General features: G+C 35.9%; 3 protein-coding genes and 1 pseudogene across 3 annotated transcripts; 3 read left to right on the top strand and 1 right to left on the bottom strand.

Moving 5' to 3' along the window:
* LOC134496617 (olfactory receptor 14A16-like) lies at positions 1 to 934 on the top strand (annotated as a pseudogene).
* Positions 935 to 4,792: 3,858 nt separating this feature from the next.
* Positions 4,793 to 5,707, bottom strand: LOC134497324 (olfactory receptor 14C36-like). The gene has a single exon (XM_063302991.1). It carries the CDS (start codon positions 5,705 to 5,707, stop codon positions 4,793 to 4,795), a length of 915 nt encoding a protein of 304 aa, XP_063159061.1.
* Positions 5,708 to 14,094: 8,387 nt separating this feature from the next.
* On the top strand, positions 14,095 to 19,204 carry LOC134496616 (olfactory receptor 14A16-like). The gene is made up of 2 exons (XM_063302329.1): positions 14,095 to 14,146; positions 18,297 to 19,204. Exons 1-2 carry the CDS (start codon positions 14,095 to 14,097, stop codon positions 19,202 to 19,204), a joined length of 960 nt encoding a protein of 319 aa, XP_063158399.1.
* Positions 19,205 to 23,605: 4,401 nt separating this feature from the next.
* On the top strand, positions 23,606 to 24,565 carry LOC134496615 (olfactory receptor 14A16-like). The gene has a single exon (XM_063302328.1). The coding sequence runs from the start codon at positions 23,606 to 23,608 to the stop codon at positions 24,563 to 24,565; it is 960 nt and encodes a 319-aa protein (XP_063158398.1).
* Positions 24,566 to 24,944: the final 379 nt, after the last annotated feature.

Below are 24,944 nucleotides of genomic sequence, written 5' to 3'. Positions count from 1 at the left end.
ATGGAAAATAAGACAAGACTGAGTGAATTCCTTCTGCATGGATTCCCTGATACTGAGGAGCTACGGATGGTCCACATCATTCTTTTTTTCCTAATATATTTCGTAGCCCTCATGAAAAATCTCATCATCATCACAGTCATGGTTTACAGCCATCAGCTCCATTCACCCATGTATTTTTTCCTAGTCAATCTATCCTTGCAAGATCTTGGCTCCATCTCTGTCACAGTTCCAAAGTCCATGCAGAATTCCTTAATGAGCACTGAATCCATTTCTTACTCTGGATGCCTCTGCCAAGTTTCTTTCCTTGTTTTCTTCATGCTGTCTCATTTCTTTCTCCTTGGTGTCATGGCATATGATTGTTATGTAGCCATTTGCAATCCATTGCGTTATGAGACTGTACTGAACAAAAAAGCCTGCATCCAAATGGCAACCAGTGCAGGATGGGTGGCTTGTTTTATTCAATACTCCACATGGTACTTTTATTGAGATTGGAGTTTTGTTCCAAAATCATCAATCAGTTCTTCTGTGAAATCCCTCAGTTACTCAAGATCTCTTGCTCTGAGTCATATCTTGCAGTAGTCTGGGTTCTCATATTTAGTTCTTGTTTAGCTTTTCTGTATTTTGCTCTAATTACTTTTTCTTATATTCAGATCTTCAGGGCTGTTTTTAGAATCCCATCCACCCAAAGGAAGCAAAAGGCCTTCCCTACCTGTTTACCCCATCTCATAGTTATTTGTCTGTTTGTGGTAAGTGGCAATTTTGTATACCTGAGACCCACATCCAGCTCCCCATCAACATCAGATATCTTGATTTTCATGTTTTACTGTCTGGTGCCACCAGTCATGAATCCACTGATCTCCACATGAGGAACAAGGAACTCAAAATGGCATTCTGGAAGCTGATCCTTAATATTTCTTCTAACCCCTTACATTAATTTTCTCAGTTATTTGTACTTTAATAAATGTTTTAAACCATTTGGCCATTTTGCAGTATATTTCATCTTCAGTGCGTGAGTCGAACCATCTTTTCCTAAGCATATTAATTGATAAATAAAAATGCTATTGATTCAGTGGGTTAGGCTTAGGCTTTCTCCTAGTGCAACTGATGAAACTACAATTCTTTTCTGTACCTTTATTTATATATTTATTCATTTATTTAAGTCATTTGTATACGCGCTCATCTTAAAACAGGTCTGAGCAGCTTACAATCAATAGCCTTAACCTAGTTAAAGACTATCATTGTCACAGACAGAGATCTATTCTTAAATCTTTGTTATACAACATAAAGAAATACAAGTGAATGCTAAGTGTGCTGTTAAATTTCATACACCTTTTCCTTTCAAAGAGAAAATAATCCATTCATTATTTTTCATATTACTTATATTCTATGGCAAACCTAGTAGAAACATATAGAAAATATAATTCAGATTGTGCTTCTTTCTATATATGTACTTCTTTAAATACAACTTTTATACTGGCTGTCTTATTAGATTTTTTTCTCCCTCACGAAATGTTGATTTTAATTGATTCATTCACCTGAATTAAATTTGTATACCTGTCTAAAGATATTATTAGAGAAAAAAGAAAATGAAAAAAAAAAAAAAACATGTTCCTGTATGCACAGAAACCAAGAAGGAAAGTTGCTTTCATGGATGAATAACCTTCTGTGTGTTATGATAAAACTTTTGGAGAATCTTGGTTGTATGCAGTGTACTGAATAGCAGTATTATGAAGGGTAGAACTAGAAGAAAATAGGAGGGAGGAAATGAAAATAGCTGAAAGGTACTCTGTTATGCTGTAAACTTTGGAGAGGGAAGAGGGAATGAAATGTTTTACCTTTAGCAGCCCTTTTCATGTCTCCCTGAAATTGTAGTACTGAGTTTTATTTTGTGGCAAGGAATATATGAAAAGTAATTCTATTGTGGACATAATGCAGTTTTTTTTAAAAAATGCAAAAAATCCTGTTTCCCAAAGTGACCAAAGAATATATGAGAGGGGTGGGGGTGGGGAGGGCAATTCCAATTCAGGCACAAATGATGAATCTCCAGAATTTTGCATCATCACCCTATCCAGTGTCCAGTGCTGTTCCATGCTTACCACTGTTGTGACTATTAAATGTTACATTTTCCTATCGCTACATTGAAAGATATTGAATCATCATCAGGAGCAGCAGTATCCACTTTGGAGTAGAGTAGTGTAAATATATGTCCTCCTGAAAGAGTTGGGTGGGTAGATCTACCTTAACTATTCATATAACCTCCATCATCTTTGTCATTGACCTGCCTAAGTTGTACAGTTACACAGTCATAGTGAACTCTTCTTGTTTATTACAAGCTGAGTGTGATGAGTATGAAATCTTCCCTCCCTTGGTCTTCCCTCCCTTCCTCCCCCTGTTCCTTCCTTCCTTCCTTCCTTCCTTCCTTCCTTCCTTCCTTCCTTCCTTCCTTCCTTCCTTCCTTCTTTCCTTGCTTCCTTCCTTCCTTCCTTCTTTCTTTCCTTCCTTCCTTCCTTCCTTCCTTCCTTCCTTCCTTCCTTCCTTCCTTCCTTCCTTCCTTCCTTCCTTCCTTCCTTTTTTAAAAAAAATTGAAGACCTTCTGTCTCTTCCATCTCTCTAATTCTCTATCTCTCTCTGTATGTCTCATCTTTCTATCATAAACTACCCTACAAATTAAGTCTCCCCTTTGGGGGGAGACGGGGGGTGCCAGAAATGTGAAATATAAATGCAGAAATACATAAATAAGAAATATACAATGGAAATACAGTGGGTTATTTTTATTCTACTGCTAATAATACTGTTATAAACAATGGCAAGACATTCAATTTTACTTATGCAAATAAACAATATTTTATCTCTACTATCCTGAAGCTAATATTAAATCAAATTTATTAAATACATCCAAGTACTACATGAAGTACCATATGGTAGCATTGAACATACTGTGTTTAAAATGTTGTCATTCTATTTATTTATTTTAATTAATATGTTTATTACATATTCTATAATAGTTTAAGTATTTCAATGCTGCACAGTGCCCAGATGTTCTATATGGAAGTACATAATATGATATGCGGTCCTTTAATACTTTGAATAAATTGATAATAAAGAGCCTCGCATTCTCTAACCCTTATACAAAGGAAGGCTTTTCAGAATAGAAGGATTATGTCATATTCCATGTTTCATCTTCTTTTTCTCTGTATCAACAATGGGTATAGTTCAAGGGCTTCTGTGAACTATATTACGGAACCTCTGATTTTCATCTCAGAGGGATTTTTTCTTATGAAGGGCTTTATTTATTTATTTCTAAAGTATATTATGGGTTACTCAAGATATTTGTGTTCCTCAGGATACTTTCCAATGATACACAGTGTTGCACAATATTTCTCCCTCATAAAATAAATGAAAAACAGTATAAGAATGAAACTCAGCTGAGCTTCCATCCCCTTTACTTTGGGAGGACTCTTATAACGAATGTATATTCAATAACACCCCCCCCCCTTCTTATTAGGAGCAGTAAATCATTAATAGGAATAGAATTATATTTGAAAAATTAGGAGTAAATATGTATGAGACTTAGATTCTGTGTCTATGACATTGAAGTCAAACACAGAAATTATTATTGATAATTATACAGTATATGGAGACTTTAGTTCAAATTGTGACTATTCTATAGAAAAAGCACAACAAAGCTAACATTTTTTTTTCTTACTTCATTTCTTTTTTGCACCAGATAACTTCTGGCATTCCTCTTTCATACTGAATCAAAAACACATCCTCATGAAACTTTTGAAACACTGACATGGGACATCGGGATGCAACATTTTTGAAATGTGTTGTCAAAATTTGGATCATCATATATGTAGAAAGTTTCAAACATAATTTGTCCTGCTGAGGATATGAAAAATGATTTGCATGCCACAATTTTATCTAAAGTAATTCTGGGATGTTTATATAAGAGGTAACTTCAGGTTCTAGGCTGTATGTCAGTTAGGTTGTAGGAATGGAAGTGCTCCTGTAACATAAGCAATATTTTAGCTCTTTTCAGGATTCAAACAACTTCTTCACTGAGGCAAGATGGGGATATGGAGTATTTCCTCTCTGAAAAACCTCCCTCTTATTGGGGAATATGTATATTGATTGTTTATTTATAGACATAATTTTCTTAAGAATTTTGATTATAATAATGAAATCTATTACAAACCAAACTTAAAGAAAGAAAAAAAGAATAGAAAGAAAGCATTAAAAGTGTAAGAAAAAAAGTGGAGAATGGAGAAATAGATTAGAAATTTAGGGAGAGGAAAGATTTACAAACCTGTAAAATGTTGTAAAATGTTATAACAATAAAAATACTGAAGGAGACTTCTGTAAAATGGAATCAGAAAATAGTAGTCCCAAAACCAACAATGTCAGTAATGTTGTCTGCTTCTATGGATAGACTATATCCAAAAGATGTTATTGAAGAAATGACAGACATAGAATAAATTTTATTTGACAAGATAGAGATGGTATTGAAAGTGGATTTACAACTGACAGACCAAGACAATGACTTAGAAAAGGATGCTTCAGTGGATCTACAAAAGAAACTGGCTGAAGTTTTAAAATTTAAAAGGGAAATAGAAATGAAGAAGTTTTCATTGAGTTCTATGCATGGTTTTTCTACCTATATCTGGCAGTTATTGCTGAAATTAACATTTGACATCAGTTTCCTAAAATTATAATCGCTGCACAAAGAGATTCATAGCTATGCACATTGCCTTTCTATAAAATAATTGAATAATATATGCTTAGAACAACCTCAGAAACTTAATAGCTTTGATAGAGCATTTTTAATTTCCTGATTTCTCATGCTATAGATCATTGGATTTAGCATGGGTGGAATAATGGAGTAAAGTATAGTAATTGCCAAATCCAAGTGGGAAGGTTTCTGAGGTGGGGACCTAAGGTAAGCAAAACATACAAGAATTAAAAATACAGAGAAAACAACAATATGAGGCAGGCAAGTGGACAGTGCCTTTTTCCTCCCTTGAACAGAAGGGATTCTCAGGACAGCAGAGAAGATTTTTATATAGGTAACAATAATGAAGATAAAGATGCCAAGCAGAATTGGAACACTAAAAATTACAGCTCCAATTTCAGCTAGGTATAAATCAGAGCAAGCAAGCTTAAGTAACTGTGGGATTTCACAGAAGAACTGGTTGACAACATTGGAGCAGAAAGGAGTTACAAAGGTCCCACCAGTATGTAACCCACCATAGAGGAAACCAGTAACCCACACACTTCCAACCATTTGCATGCAAGCTCTCCTATTCATTATCAGTTCATATTGCAAAGGATTGCAAATGGCAACATAGCGATCATACGCCATGACTGTAAGAAGGGCAACATCACATCCTACAAAGGAGATGAAGAAAATGACTTGAGCAACACATCCAGAATAAGAGATATGTCTGCTATTCAACAGATAATTGATCATGAATTTTGGGATAAGAACTGAGACAGAAGCAATGTCTTGGATGGCCAAATTCATTAGGAAGAAGTACATGGGTGTGTGGAGACGGTAATCAAAAACCACTGCAGAGATAATGAGAAGATTCCCTGTTAGGGTCACCAAATATAAAACCAGAAATAAACAGAATTGTGCGATTTGCAATTGTTGAATTGATGAGAATTCAAGGAGCAGGAATTCAGAGATGGAGGATTGATTCTCCATTTCTTAAAATCAATTACCGAAAGGGAATGCCCCAGCTGCAAGAAAACAAAACAGGAAAAAATTAATATCATTGCCTCTTATAGTATAAAATTTGCATTTAAATATGAACACTTTTCGTGACGGAGGGGGAGACATGAAGAATCCATAAACTGTGTATTGGACGTTCGTTATCAAAGAATGTTTTCAATATGTTTATTCAAGTGCCAGAGAAATGTGTGATTAAGGAATATCTGCCTTTCTCATAGTTTCTACCAGTATCCCAGCATTTTTTTGGATCTGTAATTCCCAGACCTTTGCAAATTTCAGAAGAAAACATTCTACCAGTGAACTGCTGCCAAAGTATCTGCCCCACCCAGGGTGAGAGACACAAATAACATATAAGTTGTTATAGACTCTTCAATCACGTATTATGGTTTGGCTGTTAGCTATAATAAGAATAGCCATCCTATTGCCCATTTCCCCTTTTTATCCCCACAGCGCTTCAAATGTCCTGAGGTTTAAATATAGAAATTGCCCTCCTTCTTATATTTGAAACTTTAAAAAGGGATGTCAAGGTATATCAAATTGGAAAGAATTTTTTTAAAAAAATAGTTGTGGCCAGTAACAGGTACCATTTAACTGTAACCCCTCATTTTTTGCATATAATATCCACATTCAATCATATGTGGATAATTTATACATTGCCTCTTTGAAGCCTGAATATGGGTGCAAGCAGTTGCTTGTAAAAAGGAAGTAAAGGAAACCAGTTAATGGACAAATAAAACTCTACTTATCTACAACCTTAATTATAGCATAGAGTATTTCTCACTTGTTCAGTTGTATAATCTTAAGCTGATCTCCTCAAGCTCTTTAATAATGATGAGCGGTTCCTCTGTGATCCTATATTATGTATGAATGTGGAAAAGTTGCAGTAATCAGAACTGGACAGGAACTGATAACCTTGGTTATCAGCATTCAGTAATGAGAACATGATATATTAAATCCTAAAAGAAGCATTCATTTTAGTTAAGATTATGGCAAACAGATGATGCTGATGATTTTTACTGCATCATACTATTTTGTGATGTTTGTTTGTAATCTAAGGCCATGTTTCCTTACAAGTGTGATGCATGAATGATAATTCTGCTATCCTAAGAACATCGTGGATTATACCTTTAAGGAAATGTTTTCTGAGGCTGTTTTCACACATCGCAGAATGGGTTGCATGACACATTCATGTCTCTTAAGAAAAAAAATAAAGGAAAAATATAGAGAAGTTGTAGGAATACGAACATCTGAACATTAGTATCTAATCAGCTGTTTTTTCTCATAGTTCTTTGAACTTGGTTCTAGTGACATCCATGGCTGGTGAGTCAAAACATGGGTCTCGCTATAACAAAATCTGCACAGGTTTTCCAGAAAAGGCAGGGAGACCAATTAAGTGAAAAACCCTCATGTTTTTTTGGGTTTATGTTCCACCTTTTTTCCTCTAAGAGCTCAGAGGTGAACATAGCACTCTGTCCTCTAATATCTCCCAAAACGGTAAGTGTATCAGTTCAGTTCAATTTTATTATGGTCACTGACCAGTACAAGATACTTTTCTGTAAAGATATACACATTAGCCTTAAAACATGAACCATCTGATTTAAAATAATTTTAAATTTGAATTTACAGGTTCCAATTAAATGTTAAAATATGTATAGACCATAATGTAAATGAGCCCTTTAATCAAATTTAAAAGCAATCTTATTAATTTGCATTATCATGACTAATATTCTACAAATATAAGTATCTATAAAATATGATATATAAAATATTAAAAAGAGTAATAAAAGAGTCAAATATCATACATAAAGTGTGATATATAGACCACTTGAAGTTATTACAAGGGGTTATTACTACTTTTTTCCAATCATAATCTGATGAGAGAGGTGACTTATGCAGTAAGAAAAGAAGGGGGATGATTGCCAGTGAAAAATACATGATTGAAGAAATGAAGAGTGAAAAAATATATTATTCGGAAGAAGAAAATAAAGGACAAAAAATCTCAGCAAAACAGGTAGAGATTTTTTCTCATCATTATACTGATTTGTTTGATTGCCCAGCATGCAAACCATTTTAAAAGATTATTAAGATTGTGTATGCTGTCATCATCTTCCTCTCATTTATATCCCTTTGAACAGAGAATTATCTATATTTGAATGCTACCTCTAGCCATGCTTCTCTTTGGATGCCCATATCTCCAAATATACCATTTATTATTTGGGAGCTAATGGAATATTTTGTGAGAGAAATTGTGAGAGATTTATATACATATTCACCACTGATGTCAATAGGAACCACTCCAACTCCATGAATCTATCATTCTCTTTCTTTTATGAGATCCCCCCACTGGGGGAGTTGGGCAGTGGTATAAATTTAAATAATAAATAAATAAACAAACAAACAAACAAATAAATAAATAAAGGTGTTCCTTTCCATGAAGTAACTCTGTATGTTGTACCAAACAATCACAAGCTGAAAAGTCTGCAAATAAAGAACTTTTAAAAAAAATAGATTAACAATTATTTTACATTTAATAAAAAAATAATAAAGCCAAATATAAGATCTCAGTACATGGATAGCAGAATAATTAACAACCAGAATCCATAACATCATTGGTGTAATAGAATCTTGTTGGGGAGTATTCTTTCAACGTTGCTCAAAATTAAAAATTGTATAGTGTGTGGGATCACTTTCCATTCTGAAAGGAGAACATAAGAAAAACAAACGAACTGAAATAAAATAGAAAAGAATATCATGAAAACTATAAAAAATATGAAAATTACCATTCTAAACTTATGTATGTCTGTATGTCTGTATGCAGGTAGGTAGATACATATCTGGATGCAAATGGTAGTCTATGTGTGTGTGTGTTTGTGTGTATGCATAATGATACATTTTCACACTCTTCTTGAATGAACTTTGGGCTTTGTTCATTTTTCTTTCTTTGTTATTTAAATAGTTTTCTTGGTTATTTTGTTTCAAGGGAAGGGAGAGGGACAGGAGGGGAGAGAGGAAAATCCCTGAGATCCATTGCGAAGAACACTCTCCTTACTTGAATGTACTTTACTGCAAATATATTATGAAATTCCAGGGCAACATATTCTTACTGTGTAATGAAGTAATATTTGGAAGAAGAAAAAAAAGGATGAAAAATCTCAGCAAAACAGATAGGTAGAGGAGTTGTTCTTTTCCCCCCTCATCTGGTCTCATTATACTCATTTGTTTGATTGCCTAACATACAATCCATTTTTAAAGATTGTTAAGATTGTGTATGCTGCCATCATCTCACCCTCTTTTATGTCCCATTAAACAGAGAATTATCTATGTTCGACCTGAAATAAAATAGAAAATAATATCAAAGAAAACTATATAAAGATGAAAATTACCATTCTAAACCTACGTATGTATGTATGTGTGTAGCTAGGTACGTAGGTAGATACATATGTGAATGCAAATGCTAGCATATATTGAATATGTCTGCATCACCATACATTTTCACTCTCTTTTTGGATTTGGTTATTTAGATTCAAGGAAAGGAAGGGAAGGAAAAGGAAGGCAGAGGGAGATGAGGAGGAGAGAGGAATATCACTGAGATCCATTGAGAAGAATAATCTACTTACTGGAATGTTTTCAACTGGTAATATATTTCAACATTCCAGGGCAACATACAGTATTCTTACTCTGTCCAAAATTACATGCACAGAGTGTCCAGCAAAGGCTCCCAGTTAGTTTACAGGCATTGGATAGGAGGACATGCTATTTGGCGGGTGGGTTTCATACCAAATCTACTCATACACGAGCAGATTTGGTATAATATATAGGCTCAGCAGAGAGAACGGAATACTGCACAGAAATCTGCTGATATTATTTAAATATTCTGCAGACCACAGAGTATAAAGTTCTTTTCATTCTGCCCTGAGAGCAACCTCCGGTTTATCACTAAAATTATGAAAACATAAATCTTACTCTCTCTCTTCATACATTTTATTTCCAGGTGGAATTTCTTCTCCAAGTTTGTGCCCCTTCCAAGCAATGTGCTTCTTCTAGAACACTCATGAAGACATATAGGATATATACAACCCCCTCCTCTCTTTCTTCTCCTTCAGTCAGTCGAAAGCTTTGTCTGCACTTATATAACAAGGGGTTACTATGGGACACTGGATATTATGAATATATGATGAATATAAGTTTATGTTTGTCTGAACCTGTTCTCAGAAGTTCAACAGAGACCAAAAGCTATTCCTGGAGGACCCATTAAGAAATCAAATGCAAATGAATGATGAGAGCACAGAGAGGCAAGTTTACTTTCTGGTTTATCTATCTGCTAAGAGCAATTTCCAAATAAACTGGGTCTGTATTGGCTCAAAGGATTAAAAAAAAGCAAAACTGAACACAAAGTTCTCTTCAGCCACCATGTTTATAAGGCCCCAAAAGTGCTTAAATAAATAAATAAATAAATAAATGGCACGAAGTAATACATTATTTAAAAGTTACTATGTTTTTTTATAAATGTTTTATCTCCTCAACTAAAGAGTATGTTGCTTGCTTATGTTCTTATGTTTTTTGCAGGGAGGCAGGAGGGTTGTGCTGTCAAGTCATTTTTTGACTCCTGGCAACTGCCTGGACAAGTCCCTGCATTTTTCGTTGGCAAGATTAGTACTCATGGTCTCCCATTTTCTACCCAGTCGCCTTAACCACTACATCAAAGTGTCTCTCCTGTTTTTAAGTTACCCAGTGACAAACACTCTCAAATACTGTATAACACTTGCCCTTAGACTTGTGCATTAAAAATATAATGCATTTCATTTGTTTTATACCATATTCAGAAAAGTGCTCAGAAGTAAACAGACATGCACCTTAACGGACATCATAATTTCTCAATGATTGAACTATTGATTTGTGCTCTTACATTGTTTAGACTAAGAATTGGTATATGGATAGAAAAAGTCATGACTGGTATGGATTGGGAAAAAATCTACTTTTCATTCTTTTATCCACCTTTCTAAATACTATCAAGAAGCACCAATTAAAATTCAGTCATAATAGCAATAGGACATATCCTTTATCTCCCAATATTATCTCAACTTGTGGTTTCAAGGTGTTTCATATCTTTGTTTTCAGACCTTTTCCCTCAGAAGCTATGCTGATGCAAAATCAGATTGAATATCTTCCATCCCTTATGTAATTTCTGTTTAACTGGAATCATTTTGTCAGTAAGGACAGCTGTGGAAATTAAAAAGTATGGTAACTACTCCGAATAATTTCTTAGTTCTTATCTGTTCAATGTGCAATGAAGATACAACGTGTGGATGTCAGGCCCAGCCCAAGAACAACATACAAGCAGGCCAGCCATAGTACAGTTCTTTATATGCTTACACCAGAGAGACAGAATCTTTCCAGACTAAACCTGGGCTACTCTAATGTAAAGGATATACCCTGGGTGATTCTAGGGAGTGGCGATTCTGACTCTCTTTCTCTTCACAGGGTCCAACTCCAGACTGTGTTGTCTATTGTCTGGCGCCCTCCCCTCCTTGGAAAGTGCTCCCTGCTTCCTCAGAACCGTCTGCGTTACTGTAGTGCATCATATCACCTCCCCCCTTGTAGACACATTCCATCACAGCAGAATATATTTAATTCATCAGAAAACAAGTGAGTGACAGCCTGCTGTTGCACATTGCTCTGTAGAATCTTGTCACACATACACTCAAACAGATCCTCTCTTTTTTAGTGGACAGCAGAAGCCTGAGAGTACAATGGATAATCACAACTTCCCCATAGCCTGTATTTTCTTGTTAAGAAAGGAGATGGTGGTATGCAGAGCTGACAAAGAAGATGGAGACTGAAAACAAAAGAGAACAGAAGATTTGGAGAACAAGAATGGAAAGAGGAGAAATGAAGGTGTAACAGCCAGCAACCCAAGATGGATCTAGGCAGCATTGGTTCTTGAAAATTGGGAAATTGGAAAAACAGGAAAGAGGAATGTTGGCTGGTGATCCCAGAAAGGAATGGGCAGCTTTAAGCTGCTAAAGGAGGTTAGTTGGAAGAACCTGAAGTCACCTGAAGTGTTGCAGGGTGAATTCCAGAGAAGATTGCTAAAAGATTGCAAGTTTGAGAGTAACCCCAACCTCCCCCAAAAAAGCTTGAGGTACAATGAGACCTTTTGACTAATCACAAATGACTTCTCAGAAGCTGAAGAGAGAGACAAGTGAAATCAATTCTTCCAGTCAAAGCGACTCAAAGCCTGAAAACGAGGGTTCCAAGTAGAACCACCACTGCTGACTTTTTTCTCAGTAGGACATAGGAATCTAATATAGGAGCACCAGTAGACATATTAGAATAGTAACTACAGAAAGGCCTGTACCAAAATGGCTGCTACTATATAACAGACTTTGTAATACTCTATCTGTGAGAGAAAATGCTAAGAAAAATGGATTACTACTGAAGACACATAAAGGTAATGGAGAATGTCTGTCTGTCTGTGTGTCTGTCTGTCTATCAGTGACAGAACACACATTTCTTTTAATTCTGAAGATAAGAGCTTTGTTCCTCCCCACTGTTCCCCATAAAAATCATCGTAGGTTTCCTACTTCTTCTTAAATACTTTTTTAGTCTGAAATGCTAAATATTTTCAGCCAGGTATAAATGTCTGTATCTCAGAAAAAAACAGATTTGACACTGTTTTGTGGGTGATATCCATATTAAATCTCAGTATTTCTAACTTTATCATTAAATATCTGAAACATAGTGCACACTATGCCATTTTAGTTAAATATCTCTATTACCTTTCTAGTAGTCTAGTTTTGTGAATATACTGGTTTAGCCAAGGATTTTTACTCATCCAGTGTATTATAGAAACATTTTCCATTAAAAAGTATCAGCATCTTGCCTCATGTCATATAATAATATCAAAAAAAATGCTTTTAGAATTTTCCATATGACATGACTACTCATTCTTAAAATATACACATTATCCAAATAGACATGAAATGAAATGAAATGAAATGAAATGAAATGAAATGAACAAAACAAAACAAAACAAAACAAAACAAAACAAAACAAAACAAAACAAAACAAAAGGTAATGATTTTAAATCCTTCAGGAGTAGGACATGGGAGCAGGACTTGTCCATCTAATCAAAGCCCTACACTTTGTCTATGTATGCTGCAAGCACTACCTTGACTTTTATGAGTCCCCTGTGAGTGTCCCTGGTTTGACTTTTGGTGACAACATGATGCATACAGGTAGTTTCCTTCAAAAAATCCACAACCTGTTGTGTGCCAGTTGTGCCCTTTCCTAAATTGGGAAGCTCTGCTCACAGTCACTCATGACCTAGTCACCTCCAGCTTGGACTACTGTAACACACTCTACATGGGGCTGTCCTTGATGAGTATTTGGAAGCTTCAGCTGGTGCAGAATGGAATGGCACAGGCAGTTATGTGTCCCCTAGAAGAGCACATATTATCTGCTACACAAGCTGCATTGGCTGCCAGTCTGCCTCCGGGTCCAATTCAATGTCCTAGTTTTGACCTTAGAGCCCTTCATGTCATGGAAGCAGGTTATCAGAAGGACTGCCTCTCCCCAATTACATCAGCCCATCCCATTAGATCTGGCAGAGAAGGCATGTTGTGGGTACCATCTGACAGGGACTTGTCTTTAAGGAATGACAGGAGGCGGGTCTTCTCTGCTGTGGCACTGGCCTTTTGGAACATTCTTCCTGCCTGAAGTCAGGTTAGCTGCACCCTGCTATGCCTCTGGAAGTCCCCCAAGAACTGGTTATGTCACCAGGCCTGGGCGTCCAATGGAACTGCTTAATGGATTTGTAGCAACCAAGTACCAACTATTACTAGCAAGTGCTTAGCTTTTTTTAAGATAACACATGATTGTTGGGGTGTTCCCTGGACTATTATGTAGAATTTCTTGTCAAACATTCCCATTTTTTTTAAATTTAAGCTATTTTCCAAGTCCCTACTACAGCTGTTCATGTGCAAGTAGTTAGCCAAGAAAACCAAAACCAAAAACAATTATGCATTTGTCACAGACTTTAGAAATTAGTCTGAAAGCAGTCTCAATGTCCAGTATAGCACTTGCTGTATAGATTAAAGGCAGTATGAACAAGGCTCTAAGCACATTTTGCCACACCTACATGGATTTAGGGCTGCGGAAATAAACTAGGCTCCTGCGAAATGGGCCCTTGAGGATACTTACATACATCCCCTAGATAAAGCTGTTTTATCTACTACTCTCACATCAAAAGAAATTGTTTGAAGAGCATTCCACCCCATCGGGAATACTGCCAACTGGTACATTAGAAAAGGGTCAGATATTTGGCCTCCTATTGCAAGCTTTGAAGCCTACAAAGCAGAATGGAAAATCAGTCAAGAGTTAGGGAATTCCTTCTACATGGATTCCCTGATACTGAGGAGCTCTGGATAGTCCACATCATTGTTTTTTTCATAATATATTTCGCAGCCCTCATGGAAAATCTCATCATTATCATGGTCATTGTTTCTAGCCATCAGCTCCATACACCCATGTATTTTTTCCTAGTCAATCTATCCTCGCAATCTATCCATGGATGTTACTGGGGATGTCCATTATGATATCCAACATTTCCTTTTCTCCTCCTCCTACCTACCCGATATTTTACTTAACAAGGAAAAGTAGTTTGTTTGCTCTTTCACAGTAGATATTTGAAAGTATATGACCTAAAGCAACCAATGGCATTTGGGTTAGGACAGGTGAATTGAATTGATTTACTCTGCCTTGGGAAAATAAATCTGTGATACCAATAAATTTGATACTCCTTGGATTCCAACTTCACTCAGTTCCATGGCACAGCCATATTCTTTATGCTTATAAAGTTGGTTTGCATTGGATGACAGAGAAAAAGGCTCTGGGGATACAAAATGGCATACACAAATACACACACACACACACACTGTATATAATGTTTTGTATCCCCAGAGACTTGTTCTCTGTCATCCAGTCTTTTTCTGTCTGGAGACACAACAGCAGCAAAAAAGAAGGAACAGAGAAAACGTATTTAAATGTCAGGCATAATGACATGATATTTCAGACTAGAACAGGAAATACATGATAAGTTCAAAGAAAAGTGCTAAGAGATTAGGTAAGTTCTTTCTTTGTACACTTTAATGGTAAAAAAAAAGAAAAACAAGCCATTTCTCACTTTCTTAGACAACTTTAATACATCAAACTTCAACATATTTAATTGTTGATCTCATCAACATTAAGAAATTAAAAAGCAACAAACAGTGGAGCAGCTGGGTTTTTTTCATATTCTGTAACCAAAAGAGGCTCTTTTGTCATAATTAAAGTAGTCCTGAGAGATTCTATCTTATGAGCAGATACAATCTATGAAAATTTCAAAATAGCCTAATTGCAATTCCTGAATATGGATATGATTTTAAAAGTTATTGTTAAGGTCAGGCATCCAGGATTTCCTGCCACCTTTACTGCCCTTACCATCTAACAATATCAAAGGGAAAATGTCTTTGCTGAAAATCACTTTCATGTTCTTAAAATGATAACACGTTGAACATTTCCATCCAGTTCAACGATAAATCATTAAGCATTTGTTGAGGTGTTACAATTAAAAGGCTAAGTGGAAATGTGGGGTATGTATACAAAAGTGAAGAATGCAGTCTCCCATAGACTCCTTACTTGCGCCTTTCTTTCCTCTCTCTCTCTTTTTCAGCATATTCTTACCTTACAAGCACCCTTAAGAACTCAACAATATGGATTTATTCTGAGAAAAATGCCCAGATATTAAAATCTGTGGATTACTTCAAATCTGGACTACTAACATCATTTTGTTAAATTTCCTGTGAAAAAAGCATTGAGAAAACTAAATACAAGCAATTGTATTTCAGTTGCTTGAAATACAATTGCAATAAATGTCTATAATTTTCTTTTCAATACATATCACATCCCTCTTTCTCCCCACAATATATATATTTTTATACATACAGTAACTATCTCTAATAGACTTTTTCATCAGCACCTTTCTAAAATATATATTTTCCTATACAATTTGGCCAGTTATTTTTCCTCTGCAAATTTCCCAAATGCATGCTTCCTTTGACATACATTCTTTTAGCCAATAAATATTTCAAAAGTGATGCTAACAAAATTCATGAAATTCTATGTCCATTTAAATACAAGCATTCTTTTAAATCCCTCTTTTATACTGACCTTTCAGTCAAGAAATTAAATGCTATGATTGGAGGATCGTAGTATACAAAATGTTGGATTGTATAGAGTAATAATTAGTTCCGATAGATAGATAGATAGATAGATAGATAGATAGATAGATAGATAGAGAGAGGTAGGTAGGTAGGTAGGTAGATAGATAGATAGATAGATAGATAGATAGATAGATAGATAGATAGATAGATAGATTAGGTCAGAAGATAAATGGAAAATTTGAACATTACTCTCTTAATAAATAGGTTACATTTCTGGTGTTACAACTCCTTTTTCAGGTATTTGTTTTTAGCTCCTAAACAGAATAAAGCAGCTACCCTGCCAAATTTGCATTTTTCAGAAATTAAGATCCAGGATGATCTGATTTATGATATCACCTTAGTCTGCTTTTCACATAATCCTAAACCATTAAATGGACAGTGTGAGCTTGGCTTAGTCTGATATGTGGATCAAGCCACTGTAATTCAGAAATGTAGGGATATGTTTGGACTAGACCAATCTGGCTCCTTTACCAACTCATTTTTAAAATAAACCATCATTCACTATGATTGACTAACCCAGCCAGTATGATTACTGGTGGCATTCAACTGGAAAACAAAGAGATTTTTTTTCTCTTTGTAGGTTGTTAAAATAAGCGTAGAGTACTCCTTCCCAGACTAGTTGGTTTCACAGTTCACAGTAATGCAGCAAGACAATTTTCAATAATTCTCTCTTTGATGATTTATGTCACATGCTTTATTTTTAGAAACCTTGACATGTTTTATGCCTATATGACTTCAATTCATCTTGATGATGGGCTTAGGGTGATGAAGACAACTCAGTCAGTATTGTTAAGATGAAGAGGGATTCTGTGTAGTCTTGCATCCTTTCTGATACTTTCCATAGCCAAAAGAGTATTCTGCACTCCATATTATTGAAATAGCTTCAATAGTACATTTCTCACTTGAGATACCACTGATACAGGTGAGTGCATCATTCATAGACAGAGATTAGCTATCAGTATTTCCTTCCATTTAAATATTGTCCAATAGAGAGTTTAAAGAAAAAATATTCTATTGAAGTTTTCTTCCTATTGAGAAATTGAAACTTTTTTAGAACTTCTCTAGCCTCTTTCCCTGAACACAATGTTAAAATTTCTGCCTGAATTGCCAGCATATGGGGGGGAAATAGAGCAGGGATTAAAGTGAATATTCATAGCACCAGAATGATTATTTTATAATCAAATACTATTTAGGTTTTACACTATTCAGCAGGTTATCTTTCTTATCGTCTACATGTCCTGATGGCATTATTTTATTCATCAATACTACATAAAAATCATCCAAAACCTTCCATAAGGAAAAAGCTTTTCTTTTTCTTTTTTTTAACATGATGTTGTAACCATTACCAGCACTTGCTATGTCCCCATCCTATCACATGTACCTTGAACATATTTTTATTTCAAGTGGAATGAAGATATCAGTATATTTCTTATATGAAGAGACTTTGTCCTGTTAGCTGGATAATATTAAAAGTGTGGTCATGTGTTGCTACAGTCCCAATTTTGTTACGTACGTACGTACGTACGTCGATAAGAGCTGTTGACTGTTATAATAAACTTGTCAAAGCATTTCAGTTTTTTAGCCAAGTATTCTAAATTATTTGTGTGATGGGTGATGTGTCATTTTGGCTATTTATGTTTACTGGTGACATTCTATAATAACCTGTTTATATATTTCATATAAGTAAGGACTGAAATAATTGTCCAAGTTTCCTTCCAAACTATATGTCTGAAAATCCAGTTCCCCTAGAATGGAAAGGCTAACCAAAGTTGAATGCTGACTTTCTTGTCTGACTTGGATTTGGGGATAAATATTTTGTATAAGAATAGACTATAATTTTAAGGTATGTGCATGCTGTGAAAATGATTTGAAAGAAGCTTGGAAGGGGGAAAAAAAAGGATATGGCAGCTTTAAGAGACACTTCCAGCTAATGCAAAAGCCTGAAAAAAGACATGGCTGCTTTAGAGTGTACTAGGGAGTGCTTGTGGACCTGAAATGCCAGAGATCTTCCTACAAATCCCTCTTGAACAGGGCTGCAACTACGCAGTGTGGGGTTGGCAAGCAGGCCATGTGCCCCAGGCACTGTGCTGGTGGGGTGCCAAAATGAGCACTGGGGGGGTGCCAAAATGGGCGCAGAATGCATGTTTGCCCCAGGTGACACAGACCCTAGTTGCGGCCCTGCTCTTGAAGCTTGGAAACACCTAATTTTAACTTTTCTTTTCTTCTAGATGCTATACCTCTTAACAAAATGGATAATACATCATCTGCTTCTGATTTTCTGCTCCTTGAATTCTCAGCAGTCCAGGAATTACAGATTCTACACTTTCTTCTGTTCCTGATGTTATATCTGGCAATTGTATTAGGGAATCTTATCATTATCTCTGCTGTTATTTTTGATGATCATCTCCACACTCCCATGTATTTCTTCCTGATGAACCTGGCCATTCAGGATCTTGGCTCCGTTTCAACTATTATCCCAAAATCCATGAGCAATTCTTTCACGAACACTAGAAACATTTCTTACTCTGGATGTGTGGCTCAGGTTTTCTGTTTTGTGTTCTTTGTTGGATCTGATTTCTTTCTCCTTACTGTCATGGCATATGATCGGTATGTTGCCATTTGCAATCCACTGCAATATGAAGTGGTGATGAATAGGCAAGCTTGTACACAAATGGTGCTTTGTGTTTGGCTAACTGGAATTTTCTATGGAGCAATGCACACTACAAGTACCTTTGCAGTCCCTTTTTGTTCCAATGTTGTCAATCAGTTCTACTGTGAAATCCCACAGTTACTAAAGCTATGCTGCTCTGACTCATACCTAGCCGAAATTGCTATTCTGGCAATCAGTGCTATGATAGAGCTGGGTTGTTTCATCTTCATCATCATGACATATGTGCTGATCTTTACAGCAGTACTGAGAATCCCTTCTGTTCATGGAAGACAAAAAGCCTTTCCTACCTGCCTTCCACACCTCATTGTATTTGTTATATTTATATTTACTGGGTGGTTTGCCTACTTAAAACCACCTTCTAACACTCCATCTGGTTTGGATTTGGCATTGACTATGATATATACCTTCATCCCACCTCTGCTGAATCCAGTGATCTACAGCATGAGAAACAAAGAGATCAAGGTTGCCCTTGCAAAATTATTACTTTCAGCATGTTCTTCGATGGAAACCTATTTTAAGTTTATCACATCACAGTGAGTTTTGCAAAGGCTTAATCACTTTCATATATTTCAGAGAAATAAAAAAAAAATATTTTAATCAAGATATCTCCGAAATTTAGGCAAAACCATGTCCATTGCTCCAGAAAGCAATTGACCCTAATATGAGGGTCATATTTTATTTATCTTTATCTGTCTTCTGAATTGGGGGCAAAAAAAAAAAATATGAACTGTCCTCCACAAAATTCAACCCTAACATGGAGACAATGGATTCTCATGATCTCTCATTTATTACGAACATGCTTCAGAGGACTTTAGTTGGTGAGCAAGATTATCATGGTCGAACTTGAAATAGGGCCAAGAGAGAAAAAGAGAGAAAATATGATTCAGAACATTCAAATTACAAAATAAGTAATATTCTAATGTGTGTGTTTTTTCCCTGAGTTCTGGAAATGCAGAGTTGAAATGTTTGATCAATGTATATTTAGCTTGTGACTTCTGAACCCTGTTTAATATACTGTATATCCAGAAGCTTCTACAATTTCAATTTGGAGGTATGAGATAAATGAAAACCATAATGCAGTATAAAATAAATCAATAAATTGACTCATTGTACAATGAGCATCAGCTCAGATATTTTTTTTCCCAGAAGTAATTTGGAAAAAAAAAGTATTTAATTTGGAGTAATTTGGAAAAAGTATTTAACAATTTGATTCAACTTGAATCATCAGTTTGGATTGATGTGTCAGTCTAAATCAGTTTCAGCCAGCCCACACGGCCCTCCATGAAATCCTAGGAAGCACAGAACACCCTTATTCTGAAACATCTGTGATGTAGCTCCATTCAATTCTACCATGCCTTTTAAAATTGCAGTTATTTATTTATTTATTTTCCATCCCACTTTTGTTTTTTTATAAATAACTCAAGCTGGCGAACACACCTAATACTCCTTTCTCCTCTTATTTTCCCCACAACAGCAACACTGTGAGGTGAGTTGGGCTGAGAGAGAGTGACCAGCCCAAGGTCACCCAGCAGGCATTCATGCCTAAGGCAGGACTAGAACTCACAGACTCATGGTTTCTAGCCCAGCACCTTAACCACTAGACCAATGGAATCTAAGATCCACATCTCACTTTATAGAAGGATGAGATAACCTCACCAGGACAATTTGTTCCCTTTCAAATGTTCTTATGGGTATAAAGAGGCATTCTAAGGCTCACACCCTGCCCAGAGTTACCTTTTGTGAGAGGAGTGGCCATATAAATTTGATAATAAAATAAAAAAAAATAAATAAAAAAAATGTAATTTTGCAGTAATTCTGGTCTGTGACAGTAAAAAAATATTCAGTGAATTGACTAATAATTTTTCAGTGCTCACAGTGGAATTATTACAGTACAGGATTTTGTATAGAAATACCTAAAACACCAATTTTTTTCAGAAGCCTTTTTACCCAGGAACAATAATAAATAATAATAAATCTGAGTTACAGACATTCTTAAGGATAACAGATTATAGGACTGTGCAGTGTTTGAATCTGCAGGGGAAAAGGTGCTTTGGAGAACCTGTTGAAAACTTATTTAAACCTTAGCTGCTGTGAGTATCCATTGAAGGAGGATTTGATAATGAACTAAGATGACCAAAGATTTGTAGCAGCTCCCCTATGGAGAAAGGCTATGACATTTGGGGCTTTTTAGTCTAGAAAAGAAATGAAAGAGATGGGACATATTTGAGGTGCACAGAATTATGCATGGGGTGGAGAAAATGGGCAAGGAGAATTTCCTCTTCCCAAAATACTAGAACCAGAGATTACCCGATGAAATTGAATCCTGGAAGAAACAGGACAAACAGGTTATGTTAAAAAAAATAACATGCAGTTTAACCTTGGAATGTGTTGCCACCAGGTATGTTGATGGCTACCCACTTGGCTGGCTTCAAAAAGGGATTGGGACAATTCACAGAAGTCATGGGGATTAATGGCTATTAGCCCTGATAGTGGAATGACCACCTATGAAGGTCATCTGCTAGGACACTGATGGGCTTCCATAAACAGTTGGTTGGCCACTGGGAGAACAGACTACTGGATGAGATGGGCCAGGTGTCCAATCCACTGCTTATGTTCTTATGTAATCCATTACCTATATAGCCTATAAGGTTACCTATATTGCCTATGTTGTTTATTCGTTTAGTCGCTTCCAGTGCCAGAGCTTCCTTATATTACCAATAAGGTTACCTATCTTGCCTGTGGCCCCTTAAGAATAATGTGATTGTGGGAGAGGACATAGAGTACTCATGGAGAACCACAGACTGTTGGTAAGGAGTCATACAGGATTAGATGGAAGTTGTGCAGATCTTTATGCTAATTTATTTTAACCAGTGGAAGTGGTCCAATGTCCTATTTAGGCACAGCCATTCTATGATAGTAAATGTAGCCACAGTTTAGGTTTCCCTACAAGGTTTAAGCATAAATAGTCATCCTGTTTGGGGTTAAAAAAACCCCAAAAACTTCTGTGGTTCTTTTTTGTGTAGTGATTGCTTTGATAGTTCTTGTTCTAAATTTAAAAGGCTAAGTATATGGAGTTTCAGAATTAAAATAAAAAATAAAAAATGATCTTTCTTAGACACAGATTACATCCATATTTCTACAAGAAAACATGTAGAAGACTGTAATACAAAATTTCATTGTTGCAATAAAATCTCATTGGAAGAAGTTTCTTGTTCATAAATATTAATCATGGACTTTCCCATGTTCTTCTTAATTAAATATTAAATCTGAATATGAAGGCACATAAACAGTTTTAACAGAGTACTACAGAGTACAGAGTAGTATCAGCCAGATGTAAATGTTTGTTCCTCAGAGAAAAAGCAACTTTTGCGATTAGCTATGAGTTACTACTGTGTTAACAAACCAGAGTACTATTGAACATAGCATTAAATGTATGAAACATAAAGTGCACTGAAATGCATACATATTAAATGACTTTTTATTTTGGCAGCATTCTGCTCTTAAAAATATACCAATTAACTACAAACTTAAATTATGTAATTATATTGAAAAGTATTTAATAATACATCCATAGAAGTTAAGAAGGCAATAGGAGAACCTATGAAGAAAGCAAATAAGAGCCACATATCTGGGATATGAAATGAATTGAAATGAATTGATAACAGATTTGGAAGATCACTGAAACAGAATCAGTAAATCCGACTAAAGGTTCTCAAATATAACCCAAGGAAAGAAAAAGTTTCATAAGGTGTAACACAGCAGTGAGATGTCTGACAATCCATGTACAGCCAGTAATTTTGTTCCAAACTTTCCTATTCATTATCCTTTAATCACCAGCATAAGAAGGGATTACAATGGGAAAGAGAACACTCCATTTTCTTTCATCCCATCCACAATGAAGGCTTTTGGATTGCTGTAGATATTCTGTGATCTTTTTATCGCTCTCTCTCTCTCTCTCTCTCTCTCTCTCTCTGTCTGTCTCTCTCTCTCTTATCTCTCTCTTTCTCTTCCTCTCTATCTGAATAGCTTTCTCTCTGTCCGTGTCCTTGTCAATGTCCCTGTCCCTGTCTCTATCTAGCTAGATAAAGCTCTATACTTTTCATATCTGTGTTGCAAGGACTACCTTGACTTTTCTGAATCCACTGTGGGTGTCCCTGGTTTGACTTCTCATGACAACATGATACATGCAGGTAGTTTCCTTCAAAAATAGAAAACATGATTTTTATTTTCCACATTCCTCCTCCTCTACCTCCTTCTTCTCCTCTGTGCTAGTCTACCTCTTTGGTAAAACCTGGTGATATTTCATCCAAGCATAAGCAGTTTCCAGTATAAACAGTACAGATAATAAAATAAAGATCTAAATTTGAGTACCTAATGGATTTGAACTAACCAAGAGCTAACAATTACTAGGAAGCGATTAGCTTTTTTAACATAAGCCAGCATTAGTGGGCGTTACATGAAACATTATTTGGAATTTTTTGTCAAACATTCCCATTATTTTTATCCAAACTATTTGTCCAGTCCCTACTACAGCTGTTCATGTGCAAGTAGTTAGCCAAGAAAACCAAAACCAAAAACAATTATGCATTTGTCACAAAGACTTTAGTAATTATCTTGTGCTGGAATCAAAGGAGTCTGAAAGGCTGGTATAGTTATACTACTTGCTGTATAGATTAAAGACTGTGAACAAAGCTCTAACCACACTTTCCCACACCTACATGGACTTAGGGCTCCTAAGTAAACTAAGCTCCTGAGAAATGGGCCCTTGAGGATAATTACAAACATCCTGTAGATAAACCTCTCTTTTATCTAGCACTCTCAAATCAAAGGAAATTGTTTGAACAGCATTCCACGCCATGGTGAACACTGCCACAGGTACCTGAGAAAAGGGTCAGAGGTTTGGCCTCCTATACCAAGCTCTGAATTGTACAAAGCAGAATGGAAAATCAGTCAAGACTTAGTGAATTCCTTCTACATGGATTCCCTGATACTGAGGAGCTACGAATGGTCCACATCATTGTTTTTTTCCTAATATATTTGGTAGCCCTCATGGAAAATCTCATCATCATCACGGTCATTGTTTATAGCCATCAGCTCCATTCACCCATGTATTTTTTCCTAGTCAATCTATCCTTGCAAGATCTTGGCTCCATCTCTGTCACAGTTCCAAAGTCACTGCTGAATTCATTAATGAGCACTGAAACCATTTCTTACTTTGGATGCTTCTGCCAAGTGTCTTTCCTTGTTTACTTCATGCTGTCTCACTTCTTTCTCCTTGGTGTAATGGCATATGATCGTTATGTGGCCATCTGCAATCCATTGCATTATGAGACTGTACTGAACAAAAAAGCCTGCATCCAAATGGCAACCAGTGCATGGATGGGTGGCTTGTTTTATTCAATGCTCTACGTGGTACTTTTATTGAGATTGGAGTTCTGTTCCAAAATCATCAATCAGTTCTTCTGTGAAATCCCTCAGTTACTCAAGATCTCTTGCTCTGAGTCATATCTTGCAGTAGTCTGGGTTCTCATATTTAATTCTTGTTTAGCTTTTCTGTATTTTGCTCTAATTACTTTTTCTTATATTCAGATCTTCAGAGCAGTTTTTAGAATCCCATCCACCCAAGGGAAGCAAAAGGCCTTCTCTACCTGTTTACCCCATCTCATAGTCATTTGTCTGTTTGTGGTAAGTGGTAATTTTGTATACCTGAGACCCACATCCAGCTCCCCATCAACATCAGATATCTTGATTTCCATGTTTTACTGTGTTGTGCCACCTGTCATGAATCCACTGATCTACAGCATGAGGAACAAGGAACTCAAAATGGCATTCTGGAAGCTGATCCTCAATATTTCTTCTAACACCTTGCATAAATTTTCTCAGTTATGTGTACTTTAATAAATGTTTTAAACCATTTGGCCATTTTGCAGTATATTTCATCTTCAGTGGGTGAGTTGGACATATACTGAACCATCTTTTCCTAAGCATATTAATTGATAAATAAAAATGCTATTGATTCAGTGGGTTAGGCTTAGGCTTTCTCCTAGTGCAACTGATGATACTACAATTCTTTTCTGTAGCTTTATTTATTTATTCATTCATTTATTTAAGACATTTGTATAGGCACTCATCTTAAAACAAGTCTGAGCAGCTTACAACCAATAGCCTTAATCTAGTGAAAGACTATTATTGTCAGAGACAGAGATCTAGTTTTAAATCTTTGTGATGCAATATAAAGAAATACAAGTGAATGCTAAGTGTGCTGTTAAATTTCATA

The sequence above is a fragment of the Candoia aspera genome, chromosome 4, assembly GCF_035149785.1.
Source record: "Candoia aspera isolate rCanAsp1 chromosome 4, rCanAsp1.hap2, whole genome shotgun sequence".
NCBI classification, from domain to species: domain Eukaryota; kingdom Metazoa; phylum Chordata; class Lepidosauria; order Squamata; family Boidae; genus Candoia; species Candoia aspera.
This window is presented reverse-complemented; position numbering and strand designations above follow the sequence as displayed.

Bases quoted from the DNA above. Each gene is read 5' to 3' on its own strand.
- LOC134496616 (XM_063302329.1), top strand. From the start codon at position 14,095: ATGGAAAATCAGTCAAGAGTTAGGGAATTCCTTCTACATGGATTCCCT. The intron at 14,147-18,296 runs CTGAGGAGCTCT...AATTCTCAGCAG, and splicing joins TCTACATGGATTCCCTGATA to TCCAGGAATTACAGATTCTA.
- LOC134496615 (XM_063302328.1), top strand. From the start codon at position 23,606: ATGGAAAATCAGTCAAGACTTAGTGAATTCCTTCTACATGGATTCCCT.
- LOC134497324 (XM_063302991.1), bottom strand. From the start codon at position 5,707: ATGGAGAATCAATCCTCCATCTCTGAATTCCTGCTCCTTGAATTCTCA.